Source organism: Aquarana catesbeiana, linkage group LG01 (genome assembly GCF_042186555.1).
Source record: "Aquarana catesbeiana isolate 2022-GZ linkage group LG01, ASM4218655v1, whole genome shotgun sequence".
Lineage (NCBI taxonomy): Eukaryota > Metazoa > Chordata > Amphibia > Anura > Ranidae > Aquarana > Aquarana catesbeiana.
The window spans coordinates 649,691,231-649,716,596 of record NC_133324.1 but is presented as its reverse complement, the minus strand read 5'-3'; the positions used below and the strand labels follow the sequence as shown (position 1 = coordinate 649,716,596).

The window sequence follows — 25,366 nt, the reverse complement described above, 5'->3', positions numbered from 1 at the left end:
AATCTGGATGCTTTTATTGCATCATACTATATGGTAACTTTATAACTTGATTCTGTGGAGTTGATTGGTGGAGCAAAGAATTCCGATGGGGCTTATTGGTGATTTTTTTTTTTTTTTAACTCACTGCCTGTGGAAGTGCATTAGCCCTCCTGTAATTTAGGGGTTTCATTCTCTGTTAAGAGGCTTATTATTTCTGCTGGTGGAGGAATGTGTCACCAGCTGCATTATACACAACGTTTTTTGGAATTCATGGAATTGGACTTTTCATTATTTTCACTACTTAGAAATGTTTACAAGGAATCTGTTTTTTTTTGTTTTTGCATGTCACTTTTTGCATAAATGTGCACATTTGTTATGACCTGCAGACTTTCCCTGAAATTCATAAAGTCTGGTGCAGACAGATTTTGTCTTGCATGAGGTCTAAAAGTGGCAGTGTGGAACAAATTGATGTATCTATCATGAACTTGTACTTGATTTTGTTGCATGCTGTGCCACTTTTAGAACGTGTGCAAAACGCTGCGCCAGGGCCTGTCTCTGTATGTCAAAAGATAGCTGATCTTAATTAGCTCCGCTTTTGTAAGATATGAACTGTTGGTATTTTATCTTGAATTTGGTGCAGGCATTGCTCCACAATGAAAAAGTGGTGCATTTTAGAACTACCTGAATTTGGCGCATGAGCTGCTGCCAGAACCAAAAGTGTCACAGATGCTTTATGAAGTTGCTGAACATATTAACAAGAGGTACTAACCAGAAAGGTGGAGCAGCAGCCTTATTGAATTACCTCCTATATGTATTGTACCTGGTTACAGGATGGTTTATTTAAAGTGCTAATTGCTAATGCAACACATATATATATATATATATATTTTTAAATTTTTTATATTTGTTTTTATTCATTCCAGGTTGTAAGCCATTACCAGCTGGCATCTAAAATCACTCCATGGTCAACGTTGTTCTTGCATCTTCTCCATTCTAATGTTTCCTAGGAAAACAATAAAATCTCTTGACCATGTCTGCATGCTTATGCATTAACTTGCCGCCACATCATTTGCTGTTTGCCGATTATTCTTTAGCCACTTCAGCCCCAGAAGGATTTGCCCCCTTAATGACCAGGCCATTTTTTTTGCAATACGGCACTGCGTTTTTTACTAGTAACGGTGGCGATTTGTGATTTTTAATTGGGACTGTGACATTGCGGCGGACAGATTGGACACCTTTGACACCACTGACATTTATACAGCGATCAGTGCTATAAAAATGCACTGATTACTGTGTAAATGTCACTGGTAGGGAAGGGGTTAATAGGGGGCGATCAAGGGGTTAAATGTGTTCCCTCATTTGTGTTTCTTATTGTGGGGGGATGGGACTGACTAGAGGAGGATTCATATTGCTGTTTCTACTTAGTAGGAGCAGACAATCTGTCTTTCCTGACAGAACAGGGATTTGTGTGTTTACACACACAAATCCCTATTCTGGCTCTCGTGCCAGCGGTCGCGCGCACTTGCTATAGCTGTTTAAAGGGCCAACGTCCAGCTACGGCGATTTGGGGGAGAGAGCTGACCTGCCGCAGTATAATGACAGCGGCTGGTTGGCTAGTGGTTAATAAATAGGGATACCTAATAAAGTGGCTATCTATTCACAGTTCTAAAGTATGACCTGCAGTCCAGTATTGCGTCACTGCATCAAATGACAGGAATTGATGCTGTGTATATATATATATATATATATATATATATATATATATATATATATATATATATGTATATGTATATATATATATATATATATATACACACACACACACACACACACATACATACATATATATATATATACACACACACACACACACACACACACACACAGTATTTCACAAAATTGAGTACACCCCTCACATTTTTGTAAATATTTTATTATATCTTTTCATGTGACAACACTGAAGAAATTACACTTTGCTACAATGTAAAGTAGTGAGTGTACAGCTTGTATAACAGTGTAAATTTGCTGTCCCCTCAAAATAACTCAACACATAGCCATTCATGCCTAAACGGCTGGCAACAAAAGTGAGTAGACCCCTAAGTGAAAATGTCCAAATTGGGCCCAAAGTGTCAATATTTTGCGTGGCCACCATTATTTTCCAGCACTGCCTTAACCCTCTTGGGCATGGAGTTCACCAGAGCTTCACAGGTTTCCACTGGAGTTCTCTTCCACTCCTTCACGATGACATCACGGAGCTGGTGGATGTTAGAGACCTTGCGCTCCTTCACCTTCTGTTTGAGGATGCCCCACAGATGCTCAATAGGGTTTAGGTCTGGAGACATGCTTGGCCAGTCCATCACCTTTACCCTCAGCATCTTTAGCAAGGCAGTGGCCATCTTGGAGGTGTGTTTGGGGTAGTTATGTTGGAATACTGTCCTGCGGCCCAGTCTCCGAAGGGAGGGGATCATGCTCTGCTTCAGTATGTCACAGTACATATTGGCATTCATGGTTCCCTCATTTAACTGTAGCTCCCCAGTGCTAGCAGCACTCATGCAGCCCCAGACTATGACACACCCACCAGCATGCTTGACTGTAGGCAAGACACACTTATCTTTGTACTCCTCACCTGGTTGCCACCACACACAATTGACGCCATCTGAACCAAATAAGTTTATCTTGGTCTCATCAGACCACAATACATGGTTCCAGTAATCCACGTCCTTATTCTTCTTGTCTTCAGTAAACTGTTTGCGGGCTTTCTTGTGCATCATCTTTAGAGGAGGCTTTCTTCTGGGATGACAGCCATGCAGACCAATTTGATGCAGTGTGCGGCGTATGGTCTGAGCACTGACCCCCCACCCATTGAACCTCTGCAGCAATGCTGGCAGCACTCATACGTCTATTTCCCAAAGACAACCTCTGGATATGACGCTGAGTATGTGCACTCAACTTCTTTGGTCGACCATGGCTAGGCCTGTTTTGAGTGGAACCTGTCCTGTTAAACCGCTGTATGGTCTTGGCCACCGTGCTGCAGCTCAGTTTCAGGGACTTGGCAATCTTCTTGTAGCCTAGGCAGTCTTTATGTAGAGCAACAATTCTTTTTTTCAGATCCTCAGAGTTTCTTGCCATGAGGTGCCATGTTGAAATTCCAGTGACCAGTATGAGAGAGTGAGAGCCAGTTCACACTGAGGCAGAACGACTTGCAATGCCACTGCCTCAAGCGACCTGCACACGACAGCAGTGGCGATTTGCAAAACGACTTCTATATAGAAGTCAATGCAAGTCGCCCCCAAAGTAGTACATTAACCTTTTTCTAAGTCAGAGCAACTTGAGTCGTTCATATTATAACGGTTCCTTTGTACAGAATGGAATGCGACTTGTCATACGGCTAAGTCGCCTGACAAGTCGTCCCTGTGCGAACCGGCTCCGAGAGTGATAACACCAAATTTAACACACCTGCTCCCCATTCACACCTAAGACCTTGTAACACTAATGATTCACATGACACAGGGGAGGGAAAATGGATAATTGGGCCCAATTTGGTCATTTTCACTTAGGGGTGTACTCACTTTTGTTGCCAGCAGTTTAGACATTAATGGCTGTGTGTTGAGTTATTTTGAGGGGACAGCACATTTACACTGTTTTACAAGCTGTACACTCACTACTTTACATTGTAGCAAAATGTCATTTCTTCAGTGTTGTCACATGAAAAGATATAATAAAATATTTACAAAAATGTGAGGGGTGTACTCACTTTTGTGACATACTGTATATAAAGAATATTACCAAAAGTATTGTGACGCCTGCCTTTACACGCACATGAACTTTATTGGCATCCCAGTCTTAGTCCATAGGGCTCAATATTGAGTTGGCCCACCCTTTGCAGCTATAAGACCCCTTTCACACTGGGGCCACCCATGCATTCGCGGTAATGGGTGGCCCTTACTGCTGTTTAAGCGGTGCTTTTAGGCCCCTAGCGGGGCGCCTTAAACCCCAAAAGAGGAGTTAAAAACTCCCGTGTTGTGGCACTTCGGAAACACTGCCCATTCATTGCAATGGGCGGGGGCGTTTTAGGAGCGCTGGCTCCCAAACTGCCCCAAAGATGCTGCTTGCAGGACTTTTTCTAATGTCTGACAAGCGCACCGCCCGGGTGTGAAAGCACCCATTGCAATGAATGGGAGGCAGTTTTCAGGTGCTTTATAGGTGCTATTTTTAGCGCTAAAACGCCTGAAAACTACCTCAGTGTGAAAGGGATCTAACAGTTTCAACTCTTCTGTTCTGAAGGCTGTCCACAAGGTTTAGGAGTGTGTCTATGGGAATGTTTGACCATTCTTCTAGAAGCGCATTTGTGAGGTCAGGCACTGATGTGGACGAGAAGACCTGGCTCGCAGTCTCCACTCTGATTCATCCCAAAGGTTTGTTATTGGGTTGAGGTCAGGACTCTATGCAGGCCAGTCAAGCTCCCCCACCCCAAACTCGCTCATCCATGTCTTTATGGACCTTGCTTTGTGTACTGGTGCGCAGTACAGGAAGGGACCATCCCAAAACTGTTCTCACAAAGTTGGGAGCATGAAATTGTCCAAAATGTCTTGGTTTGCCCGACACCTTAAGAGTTCCCTTAACTGGAACCAAGGGGCCAATTCCAACCCCAGAAAAACAACCCCACACTATAATCCCGCCTACACCAAATTATATCTACCAGTGCACAAAGCAAGGTAAATAAAGATACGCATGAGCGAGTTTGGGGTGGGGGAACTAGACTGTCCTGACCTCAACCTGATACCTTTGGGATGAATTAGAGCGGAGACTGCGACCCAGGCCTTCTCATCCACATCAGTGCATAACCTCACAAACGGGCATCTGGAAGAATGGTCAAACATTCCCATAGACACACTCCTAAACCTTGTGGACATCCTTCCCAGAAGAGTTGAAGCTGTTATAGCTGCAAAGGGTGGGCCAACTCAATATTGAACCGTACGGACTAAGACTGGGATGCCATTAAAGTTCACGTGAGAGAGAGAGAGAGAGAGAGAGAGAGAGACGCAGATATACAGTATATATATATGTTGAGATACAGTGCCTTGAAAAAGTATTCAAACCCCTTGACATTTTGTCATGTTACAACCAAAAACATAAAATGTATTTTATTGGGATTCTATATAAAAGACCAACACAAAATGGCACATAATTGTGAAGTGGAAGGAAAATAATAAATGGTTTTCCCAAATTTTTTTAAATAAATATCTGAAAAATATGGCGTGCATTTGTATTCAGCCTGAATACAGCCTGTATATGCCTGAATTCCCTGGTGGTCATTGTCGAGGGTTCTGTGTCTCGGTTTGAATGTGTTTTTTCTCAGCCGCAGGCAAGTAACAAGCATTGGCCATGCAACTCTGTGCCCAGGCACAGCCTTGGCACTTATTGAGGAGTCAGATGCAGGTCCCGACAAGGGGATCAGATCCTTTACCTCTGCAGAGTCCAAGTACCCCTGGCCGTCCCGGTCTGCCATGCACTGTCGAAAAACTCTCCTCCTCAGGAAGTCTCGCCTCACCTCTTCAGCTAAAGGCGGCGACTTATAGCGCTCGTATACTAATATGTTGAACATGTGTCTGGCTACACAAATAGAGTTTACACACCTTTCCTCAGCAGATATCTGATTAATTTTGGTCCAACAAGGGAATCCTGACTCAGGGGGTGGCAATTCCAGTTCTAGCTAGGAGATATTAACTACTTCCCACCCAAGGTACGTCATATGATGTCCTTGACTTTGTGGGGGTATATCTGAATGATGCCTGCAGCTACAGGCATCATTTAGATATCGGATTTTTCAGCTGGCTATTCCCTGCACCATAAGAACAATCATAGTGGCTGTTCCGCTGCTTGATCATTCCTACGGGCGGCAAGGGGACACCCCCCCCTCCGGTGCTTCTACCGACTCACCATCCGCTGGCCCCCGGTTTCTATGATCGTTTGGAGGCTTGGCGCGATGTTATGACATCACGCTCGGCCTCTGCATTCAAACGAATGGCACTGCCTCAGCTGGGAAGCCGAGATTGTTTTATTTTCTTTTTTATTTCAGGCTTCCCAGCCTAGAGGTGAGATGTGGGGTCTTATTGACCCCATATCTCACTATAAAGAGGACCAATTGTGCCATATTCCTGTTACAAGGGATGTTTACATTCCTTGTAATAGGAATAAAAGTGATCAATTTTTTTTTTTTTTAAAGTGTCAAACTAAAAAAAACAAAATAAAATTAATAAAACAAAAAAAATGTAAAGCGCCCCTGTCCCCGTGTGCTCGCACACAGAAGCGAACGCAGTCCCGCCCACATATGAAAATGGTGTTCAAGCCACACATGTGAGGTATCGCCACGGACGTTAGAGCGAGAGCAATAATTCTAACCCTAGACCCTCCTCTGTAATTCAAAACGTAAGCAGTAAAAAATTTTAAAGCGTCGCCTATGGGGATTTTTAAGTACCGAAGTTTGGCACCATTCCATGAGTGTGTGCAATTTTGAAGCGTGACATGTTAGGTATCTATTTACTCGGCGTAACTTCATCTTTCACATTATGCAAAAAAATTGGGCTAACTTTAATGTTTTGGTTTTTTTTAAAGCATGAAACTTTTTTTTCCAAAAAAAAAAAGTGTTCGAAAAATTGCTGCGCAAATACGTGCAAGATAAAAAGTTGCAACGACCGCCATTGTATTCTCCAGGGTCTTTGCTAAAAAAAAATCATATATAATGTTTAGGGGTTCTATGTACCGGTAATTTTCTAGCAAAAAAATGATGAATTTTACATGTAGGAGAGAAATGTCAGAATTGGCCTGCATGGGAAGTGGTTAAAGAATACTACTCCAGTCACTTTATAGTAGCCAAGTAAAGCAGAGTGTGACTTGTCTTGGATTTCAAAACATTAAACGTTTTTGTAAAAAAATCTGGAAGTTCTGTTGCTGAAGTTTTATAATGCTTTGTACAAATTTCTACTGTTTGTATTACTTTGTTGAAAAAAAAAAAGGTGGAAGTTTTAGATGGAGTTATACAGTCAGTAGTGCTGTCCCTGGATCAGGGGGACTTGCTAGCATCCATAGATATCAAGGATGCACACCTCTATGTGTCCATTTACCAAGGGCATCAACAGCTCTTGCATCTTGTGGTAGAGAAGCTTTACCAGTTTGTGAAAAGCCCTTCAGCCCTTCCAATGTTGGCCAAAACATTAGCACCAGTGTTAGCCACATTGAGGTCAACAGGGATTCCGAACCAGATTCCGATTGTGGAGTTCCTGGATAAACTATTGTGTGTGGAGTCTTACTCTAACCTGGAGGTCAACCCAGTCCATCACCATTCAGATTTTTGAGCAGGTCAGGCGGACTTTAAATCTTAGGAGGTCCTCATTGATTTCATCACTTCACCTGGAATATACATGGGGCTGATCTTGGACACCAACAAGGTTTTACTGGGGACTAATGCCGTGTACACACGGTCGGCCTTTTCAGCAACAAAAGTCCGACAGCCTGTCTGACAGACTTTCAGCGGACTTCAGACGGACTTTCTAACGAACGGACTTGCCTACAAACGATCAACGTCCAACGGATTCGTACGTGATGACGTACACCGGACTAAAATAAGGAAGTTCATAGCCAGTAGCTGCCCTAGCGTCGGATTTTGTCCCTCGGACTAGCATACAGACGAGCAGATTTCTGGGTCTGGCTGAGTTACGACGTAAAGATTTGAAGCATGTTCCAAATCTAATGTCCGTCAGATTTGCACCTGGAAAAGTCCGCTGAAGCCCACACACGATCGGATTGTCCGCCGGATTTGGTCCGTCGGACCAGTCCGGTCGAAAAGTCCAACCGTGTGTACGCTGCATTAGAGCGCTGTTGTGGGGCTGGAAGGTGTCTCACATCCTGAATAAGGCAGACAGTCATGTGCTGGCTCTGTCTGCAGTACACATCCCAGGGGAATGAAAACAGGCAAGCAGAGTAACCCAGTCTAAATGTCCTGCAACAGGGAAAATGGACCTTTCATTCAGAGGTGCTCCAACAAATCTGCTTATGATGAGGAACACTAGATTCTTACCTTCCGTTTCACACCTTAACCGAAAGGCAGATAGGTTTGTCGAAAGGGCTTACCCATCAGTATATTTTTTGCCGCAGCAACTATTTCAGATTGAAGTCGTGGGTATTCCACTGACTCTGGTTAGTCTGGACAGGCCCCATAGGTCACGGTATGCAGATCTCAATCATCAAGCTACAGGTATTATCGTGTAGCAAACACCCATTGAAATTGATCACTTTGAAAAGACATTATCGAAAGAACCCGTTTACCACTCTGCTTTACAGCCACTGGCTTTAACAACTTGTCTGTTGAATTGCTGAGCGAAAGGGTTATTAGATGAGGTCATCTGAACAATGCTTGCGGCTCACAAGACCACGTATCGGAAGATCATATGTGGAAGCTGCCTTTTGCATTGTATGAGTCCCTGACTTTTTCTCTATTGCCTTTTTTCCTGGCTTTCCTCCAGGGTTGGGGTGGATCAGCAGTTGGCCTTAAGTACAATTAAGAGTCAGCACTGGTATTTCAGATTTCGGTTGCTGTTTTTGCTGTAGGACTTTAAAGTATAAAAAGGCAAAACCTTCACTGAGTGGAGAAGGTTTAGAACACCGGTCAGGTTTTTTTTTTTATTGAGGTCTGTGCTCCTGTTTGGGAGATATATGCTCTCTATTTGCCCTGTTTACTGTTATTCCTGAGAGTTAAAGTTAAGGAAAATCCCTAAAGTTGGATTTTCACCAAAACAGAATTAATGTTCTGGTGACCATGGCGATAACCATTGATTACCTTATTCTGAAAGTAAATTCTCTCACTTTCCGTTTTAGTTATGGGACTGGAAGTGAGCGAAAATCTCCCCGTCGGGACACAGATGGCAAAAAGTAAAAAAAAAAAAGACAGGAACTAAAGGAGTTTTGCCTACCTAGTATTGACAGTGCTGCAGGAATCGCCTTTTGAGGACATTGCCAACTCTCTCTGAAGAAGTGAGCAATCCTAGCAGCCATTAGTTCAGCATGCAAAGCCTTGGAGCTCGTGGGGTTGTCCGGCAAGCCTTCATTTTTGGTCCATTAAAAAAAGGTCTTCCTGCATTCTAAACGCTCTTTTTCTGCCTAAGGTATTATTAGCTTTCCACTTGCATAAAGACATTGTGCTCCCATTGTTCTGTCCCAAGTTCGTCTACGCTAATGAAGTTGCCTGTAATTCTACAGATAAAGTCAAGGCGATTAGAGTGTGTTTAAAGCGGGGTTCCACCCAAATTTTGAACAATATCTGTATGTATTCTCTTCCTTGCCTAGATGCTGACATGCCGTTTAAAAAAATTTTAATCGCCGTAATTACCTTTTATTTTTCTATTCTTCTTTGCACTTCCTGGTTCTCCTCCCATGGGAGTAGGCGTGTTTCTAGCCTCTCCCAGACTCCTGGGAGCTAGTCTCAGGCTTTCCAGGATGCCACTGAGCATGTGCGGGAACGAGCAGTGAATGCTGGGAGCACAGCATTCACCACATCCAGGAAATAAATGCTTGTGGGCTTCAAATGCCCACAATGAAGATGGAAACCGCCTGCAGTGAATAATATAAGTTATTCTTTCCGATGAAATCTGACACAGGCGGACATATTACACACAATATGTGAGTATGTAATGCTGAGAAGAAAAGTTTGTGAATGAACTCAAAAAAAAAAACAAAAAAAAAAAAAAACGATAGATAGGTGGACCCCAACTTTAAATGCCATTTCCGGATTTCATAGGTCAGATTCCCTGTTCAAGACTGAAGAGGACCCATGTTAAGTGCTTTTTTCACAATAGATCAAGCTAATTATTGTCCAAGCGTATGCTTTCAAGCACCGAGAAACACTGTTCCTGGTTACAGCCCATTCTATGAAAGCAGTAAGTGCAACTTGGTCATCAGTTCATACTTAAAGGATAAGATCACCTTTGGGAACATGTTCCACCCGTATTTAGGGTGGAACATGTAACATGTTTCCAATGCTGCAGCTGCTGCCCCCTAACCCCCTCCCTGTGACAGTAGTACGAGAAGAAGTTTATTGTACTAGCTGTCACTTTAAAAATCAGCACGGCTGTGCGGGGCTCTGCCCACACAGCTGCATCATTCATTCACACAGCTGTGTGTGTGAATAAACCAAAAGCTCCGACATCCTTAGAGGCTGTCGGCTTGTAGTTCCCAATGAACTACCATGGCGCTGAATGATGCCTGCAGCTACAGGCATCATTCAAATATCGTTTTTAGAGCCGGCGATTCTGAGCACAATAAGAACGATCATAGCCGCCGTTCAGTCGCTTGATCCTTCTTAGCGACAGTGGGAAGGGATGTCCCCCACTACCGCCGGTGCTTCTCCGGGCTCTCCCGTGCGTTCGGGGACCCGGAGAACGAATCGGCCAGCACCATCCTCGGAGGCACGGGCGCGACGTTATGACATCACGTCAGGGCTGCACAAGTACACAAAGCCGAGATCTCGGCTGGAAAAGCATCAGATCGTACATTTTTTTTTTGGATCTGAGGCTTTCAGCCTGGTGGAGAGATGTGGGGTCTCACGGACTCCGCATCTCCCCATAAAGAGGACCTGCCATGCACCATTCCTATTGCAAGGCATGTTTACATTTCTTGTAATCGGAATAAAAGTGATCACAAAAAAATTTGTTAAAGGTAAAGAGTAAAGAAAAAAAAAAAAAAAATTAAGTGTCCCAACCCCCCCCCCCCCCCCCCCCGAGTTCGTTCACAGATGTAAACGCATACGTAAGTCACGCCCACATATGTAAACAACGTCCAAATCACACATGTGAGTTATCACCGTGAACGTTAGAGTGAGAGAAATAATTTTAGCCCTAGACCTCCTCTGTAACTCTAAACAGGTAGCCTGTAACAAAAAATTTAGATTTTTAAGTACCGAAGTTTGGCATCATACCACTAGTGTGCGCAATTTTAAAGCGCGACATGTGCGGTATCTATTTACTCGGCGTAACATCATCTGTCACATTATACAAAAAATGGGCTAACTTTACTATTTTATTTTTATTCATAAAAATGTTTTTTTCCCCCAAAAAAATTGTGTTTGAAAAATTACCGCACAAATACCGTGTGACATAAAAAGTTGCAATGACCGCCATTTTATTCCCTAGGGTGTCTGCTAAAAAAATATATATAATGTTTGGGGGTTCTCAGTAATTTTTTAGCCAACAAAATGATGATTTTTACATGTAGGAGAGAAGTGTCAGAATTTGCGTGGTATGGAAGTGGTTAAGGGGTAAATCCTTCCGGTACTGAAGTGGTTAACGTATTACAAAACAGATATAGAAGCATCAGCTGATGTAAATTTTGGGTGTTAAAGTGGGTCTAAAGGCAATACCTTTTTCTTACCTTAATGCCTTCCTTTGCACAAAGGTGCAAAAAAAAACATTTTACATTGCTGTCCTCCTCGATCTTCCTAAATTCTTACCAGAGACCTCAATCGATCCAGCGCTGTGCAGGACTGGGTCTCATCTCTCCCCCCCCCCTTCCTCTTCACACAAGGATTCAGGCAAGGATCCTGCTGCTGTAAATGAAATTCTGTGAGAAGGAAGCAGGCGGTGGGGCCAAGCAAAGCTCCATAGACACACAGTTTTCTATGGTTTCACATGGAGAAGAGGAGGAGCCAAGATTGCCAGCGGGGGACCTCAGAAGATGATTGGGCTTCTCTGTGCAAAACCATTACACAGAGCAGGTGAGTATAACATGTTTAATATTTTAACTACAGATAAAATGCCTTTAGTAACACTTTAAAGTGGAATTTCAGTCATTTTTTCATCTTTCCATCTTCTAAATCTTCTGCCCTTGTTGTTTTAACTTTGCATAGTAAAACATTTTTTTTTCTGCCAGTAAATACCTTATACAGCCCACTTCCTGTTTCTTGTCTGGTAAAAAGCCTAGACTTATGACATCACGCACAGCTCTCCCTTTCACTCCCATGAGAGTTTGCCAGGAAGGAAGGGGTGATGAGTTATAAGAGGGCCAATGAGGGCTGCAGAGCTGGAGGTGTGCCTCTGTGTGTCTGTGTAAAGGAAGTGAACAAGCAGCAGCTTCAGCAACAGTTAAAATGGTTGCAGCCAGGTTTAGAAGAGGGAGATTTCTGCAGCATATTTGGCAAGTACAGAATCACAGTATATATAAAATAATATGCAAAGTGGTTTTAGGGAAGCTTCAGAAAGGCAAAGATGTTTTTATTACAAATTATGTGAGCAGACTGCAGTTCCTCTTTAATTTTGCAGACACAATCCTGTTGTAGCACTGCCTTGGGACATTAAAAGCATAGCTTTGTCCTCAAATGAACAACAAAGAAAATAGGACTTTTGTACTCACAGTAAAATTGATTTCTCTGCATTTTTTGGCGGACACTGCATTCATCCCTTGCCCTTTCCTTCTACCCATGTGTTTTTTTTGTTTTCTTTTTTGCACTAATGTGTTATTTAACTGAGCTTATTCAGCAGTGTGGGGTTTTTCTTGCTACCAGCAGAGGTCAACCTGGACTGCATTTTGTTTAGATGTACCTAGCAGCCTACTAATGACTTTACCCAGTAAGTGATTATCTAAAGCAGAACTGTCCTGCATCGAAAATTATTTTACAGCGAGTACAAAAAAAAATCCTATTATTCTACAACTGTTTGTACATAGATGTGAAAATCTCTCCATGTGTGACCACCTCAATACATAGTTTCACATACAACAGATCATGAAATGTTAATACTATGTAGATTACCGATATGCATTTCAATTCTACACCCACTTGCTGCCTTAAATAAACATCAACCTTCCAGAGGCAGTCACTTGTCAAAATGATTTTTTTGTGTAACAGATGTTGCTTTAAGTGCATATTAAACAGCAAAGCTTTTCCAACACGAACAGCTGACGAGCACACAATTCTCCTTTCTGATGCCAACTGTGCCTCAGGAATTTTTACATTTTATCCCCCCTGCCCCTCCCCTGCCAAACAAACACAATAATTATTTACTCTAGATGACATTTTCAGAGACATTGCAAAGTAAAGTAACGCAGAAATGTGTCAATACGTCGCATTAAAGCTTTCTTTATGAACCCCATTTTGGGAACAGTCCTGGAAGAAGAAAAATAGGTAAGCCGAGCAAACACAAGGACTAGCACCTTGGTGCAAACTAGAGGCGCAGATAATAGATCAAAAGGAAGGACAATGAATTATAAGGTTGTGTCCACCACAAAACACAGGCAGTAGTAATGTGCCAGAAAAAAAGTGAGGACATGCAAGTAGGCATCTTTGATGTCCATGGAAGCCAGAAAACTTCATAGATGGAGAGCAATGACTGATCTGCAAATTCCATGCAGAATTTTTGTACCTGGAGGAAGGTGTTGAGAATCAGGATGGAGCAACTGCCCCTTATTTCTTTTTGGAGAGCAAACAGGTTTGAGAAACAAAAATCTTTGGAACCTCTCCTGTTTGAATGGATGGCTATGACCCCTTGAGATTGAAGCTGCTCCAGAGAAATGTGGAGGTCTGCCACTCTTTGTGGGAACAATGGCAGGTTGGACAACATGAAGTGGGTGGGGGCAAAGTTTCAAATTGTAGTTTCTGTCCCATGGAAACAACATTCTGGACCCAAATGTCTAAAATGTCCTGGGCAAAGTGGTCCTCTGTATGTGTGCCTTATAAAAGACGTGTTCTGGATTTTAAGTAAATAATATTCACCAAACCATCAATGCAGAGGAGAAGGGCCACAAGCATCAGTTTCAGTTGCTGAAGGAGACTGGGATCCCTGAAGATAGCACCAGGATCCAGAGACATATCCCTGGTACCGACACTTAAATGTGTGGCAGAAAAGATGTAACCTTAATGGCAGGCTGTAGTACAGTGCCAGCAAAAGAGATTAAGGTCTCGGAAAGAGTGTCTATCCCTTTATCCACAGGGTCTTTAAACATCAAGAATACCTCCACAGAAACGGCCTACTTTTTAAGGAACCCTTCCTCAACAGGATATTGCTAGGCTAAACGCTTAGAAGGGGTAAAGATCTTTTCAGAATTAGGTCAATCACTACAAAACAGGTTGCAACAGTGAGTGTACGGGAAAGGTTTTTAACAGGCTGGAAACCCAGGCTTCTAAACTTAGTTTTGGTCGGTCACAAGTTGTTCTAGGTCAAGGCACATGCATACTGTGTCAAAAAATACAGAAATAGTATCCCTAAATTTTGAAGTTATATCAGAAGACTGAGAATGTCATTAATCATAGATAAGGCACAATCTTCTTCCCTGAGGAGTACTGCCATTCAGACAGGGGACAGTGGTCCAAGCTATCAGTTTCAGCTCTCAGATTGTACGCTGCAATGAGGGATTCTTACAAAGCACTGCACAAGCAGGAAATGTAGCAGTTCTGTATGAAACCCAGTCGCTATAAAGCAGCAGCAAGGAGGGGATACCCTGGGCCTTGCTTGGAGCTGGCTAAATCTCAGGCAGAGAAACAAAAGGAAGTGTGTGCATATAACAGCATGGGTTGTGGCACTTGCGGGGGGGGAAGGTTTTTCCTAGTGTGCTGCACTCCCTGAAAAGTGTTGTGATGCCGAAACAAGTGTGATGCAGCCTATACAAGGCTTGCATGACAAAATTTAAAAGTGTATGGTGCCAAAAGGTGTGTTGTAGCTCCCAAGAAGTAGAGTGTCTCTCAACACAATAAAGTGGAATTCCTGCCCAACCATAACTATTCTTAAAAAAAAATGTCCCCTTCCCCCTTCTTCTACCTAACCTGTCTACCCTATGTAAAAAAGATGTGCATACTTACCTATTTAAGCCCACATGATCCCTTGTGTCAGTAAAACGGTCAGCTGTAGGGGAGAGTTGATGAACAATGGCTGGGAATTCCAATAGTGGTGATATAACCTATAAGCTCCCATAGCCCAGCCATTGTTGGCGCTCCCTCCTCTACCCTGCAACTCACTGACACAGGGGAGCAGGAGCTATGGGATCACGTGACCACACAGGAGTAAATAGGCAAGTACATACTTTCAAAATTCAAAGTTTCGCAGCACTCAGTGTAATGCCTTTAAGTGAGAGAAGGATGCATTTAGAAGGATGCAGGCTCTAAATAGAGTGGTGTTAAGCCATGTTACCCAACAGTGGTGGTCTGAATAGATGACAGTGGCCCAAGCTGGGCTTCAGCACATACAACACAAACAACCATCCGGCAGGCATAATCTCACAGGAGTCTTCAGGGACTGGGTTCCACAAGACAGGTGCATTCTGCCCTGGAACTGTAAAGCACTTTGCAGAAAGGGTATTTAGCAGAGTGCCCAACACAGAGTCCAATGCTCAGAGGGCACATAACAGTCTGGCCCTGCAATTTCAGTGGGGTCTGGGTACAGCTTCCAAACCTATGCCGAGGATCAGCAGATCTGGTAAGCAGCAAAAGAATCTCCAGTGGCTCTGCGGCAACTGAATAATCTTGCTAGCACAGAATCTATGTCTTGATAAAAAGTAGAAAAAAGTAAGAAGTAGTTTGCTTCTCTTGTAATCTTGGTACAAATCATTGCAAAATTACTCAAAAATAAAAAAAACAAACAAATAAAAGCTAAACAATTTAAAATATTAACAGTTCGAAAAATGAAAATCATAAAAAACAACAAGAAAATACCGTACTAATCAAGAGAAGAAGGAAGAAGTTATGTAGGGCTGATGAGGATAAACTAAGGTCAATTAGGGGTTTAACGCCACGTTTACTTACATAAAAAAGCTGCTGGCTGATCTCTTAGCTGAAATCAGCAGCCCTCTGCCCACCTCTGCAGTTGTAATCTTCCAGTGATGCAGGGGTTACTACGATCGGCAGGTCCCATCACAAGGGGCTCGTCAGTGCCCCACTATGTCCACCCTTTCCATTCCCCTCCTCTATTCATAGAAGGTGTACTATAGTTTCCATCAGTGAAAAGCGCTCTATGAGCGGAGGCGGCAGACATTTCATTCATCCACCTGTCCTCCATTGATAAAGTTACAGCTGGTCTTAATTGCTTCCAGTATTATTTTCTACAAAGCGGAGGCAGTTATTTTTGAATTTGATGCAGTAATAGCATCACTAAGTAAAAATTGGCACTATTATAAACTAGATTAATCTGTTACACTTTCTTTTCTACCTTTTTGGTAACTCAAATAACTTTTTATTCAGACAAATACCAGGGTATAAACATACATGTGGACGTAAATGCGAGTAACTTTCCACAATACGTTGCACAATCAATGAAGACCATATATGAAAAAAAGAGAGCAATCGAAAGAAAATGTATACCCAAAAACATAGTACAAACCAATAAACTAGAATAGAATAAACTAGGGTTCAATGTGACAACCTCACTTATAGGTTTCTGCAGTGAAAGGGCAGGACAGAGAAAGGAAAGGGTAGAAAAAGACGGAGGAGAGCTACCATGAAAGAGGGGGCAGTACATGTCCCAGAAAAGAGGGCGAAGGCTGCAGCACTGGGAACATGTTACATGTTCCACCCTAAAATCAGGTGGAACATGTAACATGATCCCAAAGGTGAACTTATCCTTTAACTGGTCCTGCATAGAGATGAAAGCTATGTAAGCATAGAGTGTGACCACCAGAATCAAAACTGAGGAAAGATAGAGTGAGTCCTTGCTTGCCTGGTTGCAAATTACGTTTTCTTTATTGTGTTAGCCTCTGTCAGAAACTGTCATAGCAGGAGATATGTCAGCAGGGCGCAGTACTTTACTTCCTACAGAAAGGTCAGTTTAGCTTTTCAGACAAGTCACATCTCAGCAGCAGCTAACACGCTGTTTATTACATGTTACAAGCAATTAAACTGCACTGAATAGGTAAAGGCACAGTAAGCAAAATGGAAAAGCAAAACATTTCAGCTTAAGTGCTGCAACTGAAACAAACCAACATAAATATGTGGACTTCAGAATTAATAGGATACAAAGTGGATGCAAAAAAAAAAGCTGCAAACTAGTACGCTGCTTTAACAAATGCAGAATTTAACTTACTGATCATACTTTTTCCAATAATCCTTTTTTTTTTTTTTTTTTAAATGCTCTTACAGAGAAAACTCCCCTAATATTCTGGGGACAGGCAGTGGACAGATAAAAAAGCTCAGCCTTACCACAACTACTTAAAGTTTCCTAAGAAGAAAGTATACATTCAAAACGACTAAGGAAGGAGGATATCTGAATGCAGCCTAGTACTAGAACTGGCATTACCAGTAACTCTACTTCTTGATTTCCAGTCCGTCTCGTGGTAGAAAGGAACTCTGGCGCCTAAGGAGAAGACTGCAAAGTGCTGTAACATAGTTCACAGAAGAACTAAAGTTTTTCGCTAAGCAGCTCCAGGTTCAGATCTTAACCACTTAAGGACCAAGCCTCTTTCTGGGATTTGGTGTTTGCACGTTAAAAACATTTTTTTTGCTAGAAAATTACTATACTTAGAACCCCAAAACATATATATATATTATATATATATATATATATATATATATATATATATATATATATATTTTTTTTTTTTTTTATAGAGCAGCCTTTCTCAAGCTTTTCAACACAGAGGAACGCTGGAAATAATTCTCCGGTCTTGGGGAACCCCTGCTAAAAATGAAAAATCTACAACTCATCATACATTAGATGGTCAATGAGAAGAATGCCTTTTACACTTGTGGTTATTGGGAAGAATTACCCCCTTACAGATAACTAAAAAGATCAATGGTGTCCTTGAGAATTTACCTGAGATGCAGAAATTGACCATTGTTCAGGGAACCCCTAGCAAACTCTAGAGCAGTGTTTCTCAACTCCAGTCCTCAAGGCGCACCAACAGGTCATGTTTTCAGGATTTCCCTCAGATGGAACAACTGTGGTAATTACTAAGGCAGTGAAACTGATCAAATCACCTGTGTAAAATAATGGTAAGCCTGAAAACATGACCTGTTGGGGTGCCTTGAGGACTGGAGTTGAGAAACACTGCTCTAGAGGAACCCAAGGGTGGTCGTCGCAATACCTTTTCATTAAAAAATAAGACAACAGTAAAGCCTAATTTTTTTTATATTGTGAAAGATAATGCTACGCCGAGTAAACTGATACCCAAGATGTCACACTTCAAAATTGCACTCGCTCGTGGAATGGCAACAAACTTTTACCCTTAAAAATCTTCATAGGCGACGTTCTACAGGTTGCATGTTTTGTGTTACAGAGAAGGTCTAGGGCTAGAATTATTGCTCTCGCTCTAACGATTGTGGCAATACCTCACATGTGTAGTTTGAACACCGTTTTCGTATGCGTTCACTTCTGTACGCGAGCTCGGTGGGGCGGGTGGGTTTAAAAAAAAAAAATTCTTATTTATTTTATTTTTACACTGTTCTTGTAAAAAAGAAAAAAAAAACATCCCTTGTAATAGAAAAAAGCATGGCAGGACCTCTTAAATATGAGATCTGGGGTCAAAAAGACCTCAGACCTCATATTTACACTAAAATGCAATAAAGAATAAATAATTAAATGTCATTTAAAAAAAAAAAAAAGGTCTCTTTAAAAGCTATGGGCGGAAGTGAGATTTTGACATCGCTTCCGCCCTGCAATGGTATGGAGACGGGTGGGGGGCCATCCAGGCAGAGAACCCGATCGCCTCCACCGCTACCAATGGCTCTGGTAAGTGGCAGAGGGCATTGGAGAGAGGCAGGGGCCCTCTCCCACCGCCGATAAAAGTGATCTCACAGTGAATCCGCCGCAGAAACCACTTTTGTATGAAACCGGACCACTCACTGAAGAAGAGGACACAGTGGTTATGGTAGCTAGCTGCTGCCATAACAACGATATCCCTCTTCAAGTGCCAACGTAGATCGGCGTGAGCCGGTCCGGAAGTGGTTAACAGATCCAGAGCACCTGCAGTATGTTTATTTTGGAGGTTAGAAGGCTGGAAAGCTCTTGAGTGACTGTTTGGAGGGAGAGCCTAGTTGATGAAAGAACCAACTGAACAATTTCAGTGTGTCTGCTGTGAATTACTCCACAGTGCCTGCAGCTATAGAGTTCGGTGAGGGCTTGTTTTAAGGCTCATCTACTGCTTTCCAACTTCTTGCAGACCAAGTAACGTATATGTGTGATGGCAAGAAGAGTGGGCTTAACTCCCACACACCATATATACTTTATGTGTTCATGGTTAACTTTAAATGCACTAGTAAAATGTGGGTTTTAATACACTCAAACAGAATCATTGACCCTTCTGCAGAAGTGTGCTTAAAGCAGTGTACCACCCAAAAATTGAACTTTCACTTATCTGGTTCCTCCCCCACTCCGTCACATTTGGCACCTTTCAGGGGGGAGCATATACCTGTCTAATACAAGCATTTGCTCTCACTTCCGGCGAAAGATCGCTGCAGTATCCGCGACGATCTATGCCATGTCTGGCACCTCATCTGTCCCCCCTGCTGTCTTCTGGGAGACACAGAGGTCCCAGAAGACAGCAGGGACCGGTCAGAACACACAGCGCGACTTGGACATGCACAGTAGAGAAACGGGCTGTGAAGCCGCAAGGCTTCACTTCCTGATTCCCTTACTTAAGATGCCGGCGCCTCCGCCCGGAGCCAAGGGACGGATCAGCTTCGTGTGAGGACATCGTGGGCGCCCTGGACAGTTAAGTGTCCTTATTTTAAAAGTCAGCAGCTGCAGTATTTGTAGCTGCTGACTTTAATTTTTTTTTTTTTCGGCGGAACTCCGCTTTAAGGCCGAATTATAGTAATACATTTCAAGTGCATCAAAACGAAAGGCGTTCAATGTCTTACAGTTACTTTCTTTCAAAAGCAGGTAGACTTTTTGTTTTGATACACCTGGAATGTATTTATTGGATTTAAACAAAGGGTTTGTTTGCTCTTTAACCTTTTAATCTCGATACATGGTACAAAAGAAAGAGATATGCTTTTTTCAACTCTTCTTACTTTCCATGTGAAGAGATAAAATACAGTAAATGGTTTACTGAAGCTGCAATGGAAGGCTTGAGCACTGCCAAGACTGGAGAGCTGGCATGCTTTTCGAAGGCTGAAATTTTGGGTGTATATTGAATGTACCAAAACACAAACTATCTGATCAAAACATCTACTATAAAGGGAAGGGGCCCTTAGTGTGGGGAATGTAAGGTTGTTCTGGCCACAAATAAAAATGACCACTGTCATAGTTTCCAATTTGACAGAGCTATCAAAGATACATATATTCATGGCGAAACAGCAATATTATTCAAGATAGGCAAAGAAAATCTTATTTCACTTGGTTCAATCAGCCCAGCTTCCAAAAGCATGATCACAGTAGGATAATCAGGATATAGTATAATGCCTTTGGCATGGAATCTGTAAGGTAGCATCAATTTGTCCACTGTTGTGACACACATACAGTGGGAAAATTATTTAATCCCCTGCGGATTTTGTAAGTTTGTGCACAAAGAAATGAAGGGTCTATAATTTTTATCATAGGTGTATTTTAAATGATTGAGACAGAATTTTAACCAAAAATCCAGAAGAACACATGATACCAATGTTATCAATTGAGTAACAGTTCAGTTAGTAAAATAAATATTTGATCCCCTACCAGCCAACAATAATTCTGGCTCCCACAGACTGGCTACAGTATGTACTCATGTGGTACACAGTGTAGTCCAGTAAATTTAGGAAGGTGCTCCTAACGACAACTCGTTATGTGAAAGAATCTCTATCTTCAATGCAAGCCTCACCATCATGGGCAAGACCAAAGAGCTGTCAAAGGATATCAGGACCAAGATTGTAGACCTTTACAAGGTTGGAATGGGCTATAAGACCATCAGAAAGAAGCTTGGTGGGGAGACAACTGTTGGCGCGATTATGCCTCATGGGGTAAGGATGATCATGAGAAAAGTGAGCGATCAGCCCAGAACAGGAGGAGCTTGTGAACAATCTCAAGGCAGTTGTGACCACAGTCCATTGGTAACACAATAAGCCGCCATGGATTGAAATCCTGCAGTGCCAACAAGGTCCCCCTCCTCAAGGAGGCACATGTACAGGCCTGTCTGAAGTTTGCCAATGAATATCTAAATGATTCAGAAAAAAATTGGGAGAAAGTGCTGTGGTCAAATGAGACCTAAATAGAGCTCTTTTGCACTAACTCCACTCACCGTGTTTGGAGGAAGAAAAATGCTGTCTATGACCCTAAGAACACTATCCCTACAGTCAAGCACGGAGGTGGAAACATTATGCTTTGGGGTTGTTTCTCTGCTAAAGGTACAGGCCAACTTTGCCACATTGAGAGGCCAATGAACGGGCCAAGTATTGTAAAAGCTTGGATGAGAACCTTTTTCCCTCAGCCAGAACACTGAAGATGGGTCGTGGATGGGTCTTCCAGCATGACAATGACCCCAAAACATATCGCCAAGGCAACAAAGGAGGGTCTCAAGAAGAAGCACAATAAGGTCATAGAGTGGCCTAGACTCCAGACCTTAATCCTTTTAGAAAATTTATGGAAGGAGCTGAAACTTCGAGTTGCCAAGCGACAGTCAAGATACCTTAAGCCAGTGGTCATCAACCCTGTCCTCCGGACCCACTAACAAACCAGGTTTGCAAGATAACTGAAATACATCACAGGTGATATCATTTGCTGCTCAGTGGTTGCAGTATTCTAGTCTGCATCTCCCCAAGGTAAAACATAAAACCTGGCCTGTTAGTGGGCCCCGAGGACAGGGTTGATGACCACTGCCTTAAGGACTCTGTAAAAAAAAAAAAAAAAAAAAGAGTGGACCAAAATCCCTCCTAAGATGTGTGCAAACCTGGTAACCAAATACAAGAAACGTCTTACCTCTGTGCTTGCCAACAAGGTAACAAGAAAAGAAAAGTGTTTCTCCACCAAGTACTAAGTGATGTTTTGCTTGGGGATCAAATACTTATTTTACGCACGGAACTGCAACGCAACTTTATAACATTTTTATCATGTCTCTCTACCATTCAAAATACACCTATGATAACAAGTATAGACCCTTCATTTCTGTGTAAGTGGGCAAATTTACACAATCTGCAGGGGGTCAAATAATTATTTTCCCCACCATATGTCTCTACAGAACTTTCTGGCCACTGAGTGTATATGTTGTAATTAAATATTATATAAGCAAATCATTTTTCTTACCATTTTCTGCAAGAGGAGCCAAAACTTCAAAAATCATCTCTTTCTTTTCATGCTCTGTCTGTTTTTTAAAAAGCTTTACAAGTTCTTCTGCAACATTTGTTGAAGCAAACTGTTCTTTACTGGACTCTAATAGTATGCAACACAATAAAAACAAAGTAAACGTCAGTCTCTGATTATACGCCGATTTATAAAGCAGTCTTTTGGGAGTTCATTTCATAATTCTACTCTATAAACGGAATGTAAACTTTTCCCTCTGGACAACTAAGCCGAAAATGGAAATGTGATGTAAACATTCTAAAACAACCATTATAACCATGAAAGCATGGTTTGCTTTACCCCCCCCCCCCCTCCTCTTTCCGCTGCCACATTTGGCACCTTTCAGGGGGGAGCCACGGCAAGGCCCCCCGGAAGTTCGCCCCCCCCCCCCGCCAAGCCATTCGCACAGCACAGCGCACATGCGCAGTAGGACTGGCAGCGGCAGCACCCAAGAGCTGATTGAAAAACGAGTACTAAAATTTTAAAGATAAACTCGAGAAAGATATAAAATACACAAATGAGTACAGTTCTGTATTATACCAGTGTAAGTACCTGACTTGTTTTTTGCCTTCTGCAAACCCCTGTACAGCATCACTGGCAAAATCTCTTGTGCTAAATGCAAGTTTGCTGACAAGGACCATGCAGCTAGGAAACAAGATCAGAGGAGTAACATTTAAGCTTGATTCACACTTCTGTGTGTGGCACAGCAATTCCAGCACCCTCAGTGAAAATGCACTGCTCTATGGAAACGTGCAGGGCTGCCATTCATTCTGAATGGCACCCCCACGCATGTAAAATCACAGTGCGATATCCCTGCGGTTGTATTTTTGGAAAAGAACATGCACTTTTAATCAGGGAAACGCAGGCACGGCAGCCCGTTCATTTTAATGGGCTGCCGTGCCTGCATGAAAGCAGCCCACAAAAATGCATAGGTGTGAACCTAGAGTTCTAGTCGGATGTCCAGTAAGCAGAATGGGATGGGGGGAGGATACCACTATATTCCCTAACTGTATGTGGTGTCATAAACTTGGCTGTGCTGTGTTATGTGATTCTAGATATCCCAAACTGGACAGAAATATATCTAATTTGCATGTAAAACAGGTCTCTTGCATGTATTTCCACTTTTATAGCCAACTTGGGATAACACCCCTCTTTAGAGGTTATGTTTTGGAACCTTCAGCAACCTAAAATTCTACTAGTTCTCTTTGCTTAGGAGGGGACAGGGCAGCTGTGCTTGCCATAATTAACCCTGTATATACTTTGCAGGCAGATCTTAAGTGTCATTTGTAAACTAGATTTGAACACAGTGGGGTTGATTTACTAAAACTGGGGAGTGCGAAATCAGGTGCACTTTGTCAAAGCTTAATTGAACAAGCTGAAGTTAGAAGCTGATTGGCTATCATGCACTGCTGCACCAGATTTTAGACACTCCAGATTTAGTAATTTAAACCCACTGTGACTAAGTTATCAAATTTGTGGTAAGACATGCAGCACCGGAGGCAAGTATTTCAGCCCTACTGCTTTTGTTTAGCTATTCCAGTAAGATTGTCAGCGTACCTTTCATTTATTATTCAGACTGTCCTTTGGGAAAAAAACCTTCTAAAATAAAATATATACGCTTTCAGAAAAAAATACCTTCTCAGCATACTTACCAAGTTCTGCTAAGTTGCCAAACGCAACAAGGCACATCTCTGTCAAAGCAGTGTTCTGAGAGTGAACGCCAAGCAGCTTCACCAGTGTGGGAATCACTCCCATATTTATGAGCTGAGCTTGCAGAGAATCTGGAAGCACAAAGAAGCCAACATATAAATTCCAGAACTAGATTTCAGCATTACAAAATAAAGCTATATCATGCAAGAAGGTGTAACACTTGGTACTGCTAGAGATACAATGAAATATTTACAAATTATACATTCATAGAAAAATGCATACACTTTTTATACAATATGTAAATTTAAGTTGTGTACACATCCAAACTATAACAAAATGAAGTGTTTCCTAAACTTCAGTTGAGCAGCAGTCTGATGAAACACATACTAAGATGCTGCTGGTGACCCAAATTATAGCTACACAAAATCTTGAAAAGGGAGTGTGTCAGAGCTCTTTGTGGACAATATTAGTATTGAACCTAACGGCTTGGTATATAAAAGTGTTCAGTGAAGCAGTGTGCCACATCAGTGATAGAGTGGGTTGTAGCATCCATCTGAATTGATACTACAGCCCTCGGGGTAGTACCCTCTTCCCAGAAAACCTATACATTTTTGTTTTTGTTACATTTAACGAGCCTAAACTTTGTAACTTCCCTAATTTTATAAAAAGGTGTCATTATAAGCAGTACAGGAGCCTTTGAAATAGGAACAATCCTCCAATTTACAATAAGACTTGAAGTTAAACTTACAGGTGATGCTCTAAAAATTATAAAAAATTAAAGCGGAGCTCCACCCAAGAGGGGAAGTTATGCTTGTTTGCACACTCCGCTGACACATTTGGCACTTTTTTTTGGTGTGGGGGGCAGGAGCGGGTACCTGGTTTTGACCTCCCTCCTTCCCCCACAGTCTTCTGGGACACATCACAGGTCCCAGAAGACTACAGGACCATTCACAAAGTGCACTTACTGTTTCCCTTACTTGAGATACCAGCGCCTGCACTCGAAGCCGATTGAAGAAACAGTTTCAGGCGAGGACATTGCTGGATCCCAGGACAGTTACGTGTCCTAATATTAAAAGTCAGCAGCTACAGTATTTGTAGCTGATGACTTTTCAATTTTTTGGTAGAGCCTGGAGCTCTTTTTTAAGTGGAACTGCACTGTGTAAAAAAACCTGTAGCCCACCCCTTCACAATCTATTAAAAACATAAATATTACAATTTTTTAACAGTTAAAACAAAAGCACCACTCATTCGGTGCCCTACTTCATATGTGGATACATCTACCATTAGGCTATAATCACTAACCTGTAACATTTTATTTGCAACTTCAGCAGTTGCAATTACCATAATGGGCATTTATATTACTAAAGTAAACCTGTTTGAGGATGGGCAGTCTTGCCAGTGGACACACTCTCTTAAGCCCAACAGTTCTCTTTGAAAAACAGGAGATGCCTAAGGTCGGCCATACACGGCCGAGATTCAAACCGTTAATGGGCAGGCTGAATGTGCAAAGTTAAATCGAT

At 42.2% G+C, this 25,366-nt stretch overlaps 1 protein-coding gene across 2 annotated transcripts in view; it reads right to left on the bottom strand.

Moving 5' to 3' along the window:
* The window catches only part of RAP1GDS1 (Rap1 GTPase-GDP dissociation stimulator 1), a 206,731-nt gene that overhangs the window by 43,354 nt on the left and 138,011 nt on the right, over nucleotides 1–25,366 (bottom strand). For both annotated transcript variants that reach the window (XM_073601221.1, XM_073601228.1), the window contains 2 exons: nucleotides 23,849–23,977; nucleotides 22,161–22,286 (listed from right to left, as the gene is read on the bottom strand). In XM_073601221.1, the coding sequence (XP_073457322.1) occupies nucleotides 22,161–22,286; nucleotides 23,849–23,977 (255 nt within the window). The remainder of the gene's footprint in view (nucleotides 1–22,160; nucleotides 22,287–23,848; nucleotides 23,978–25,366) is intronic.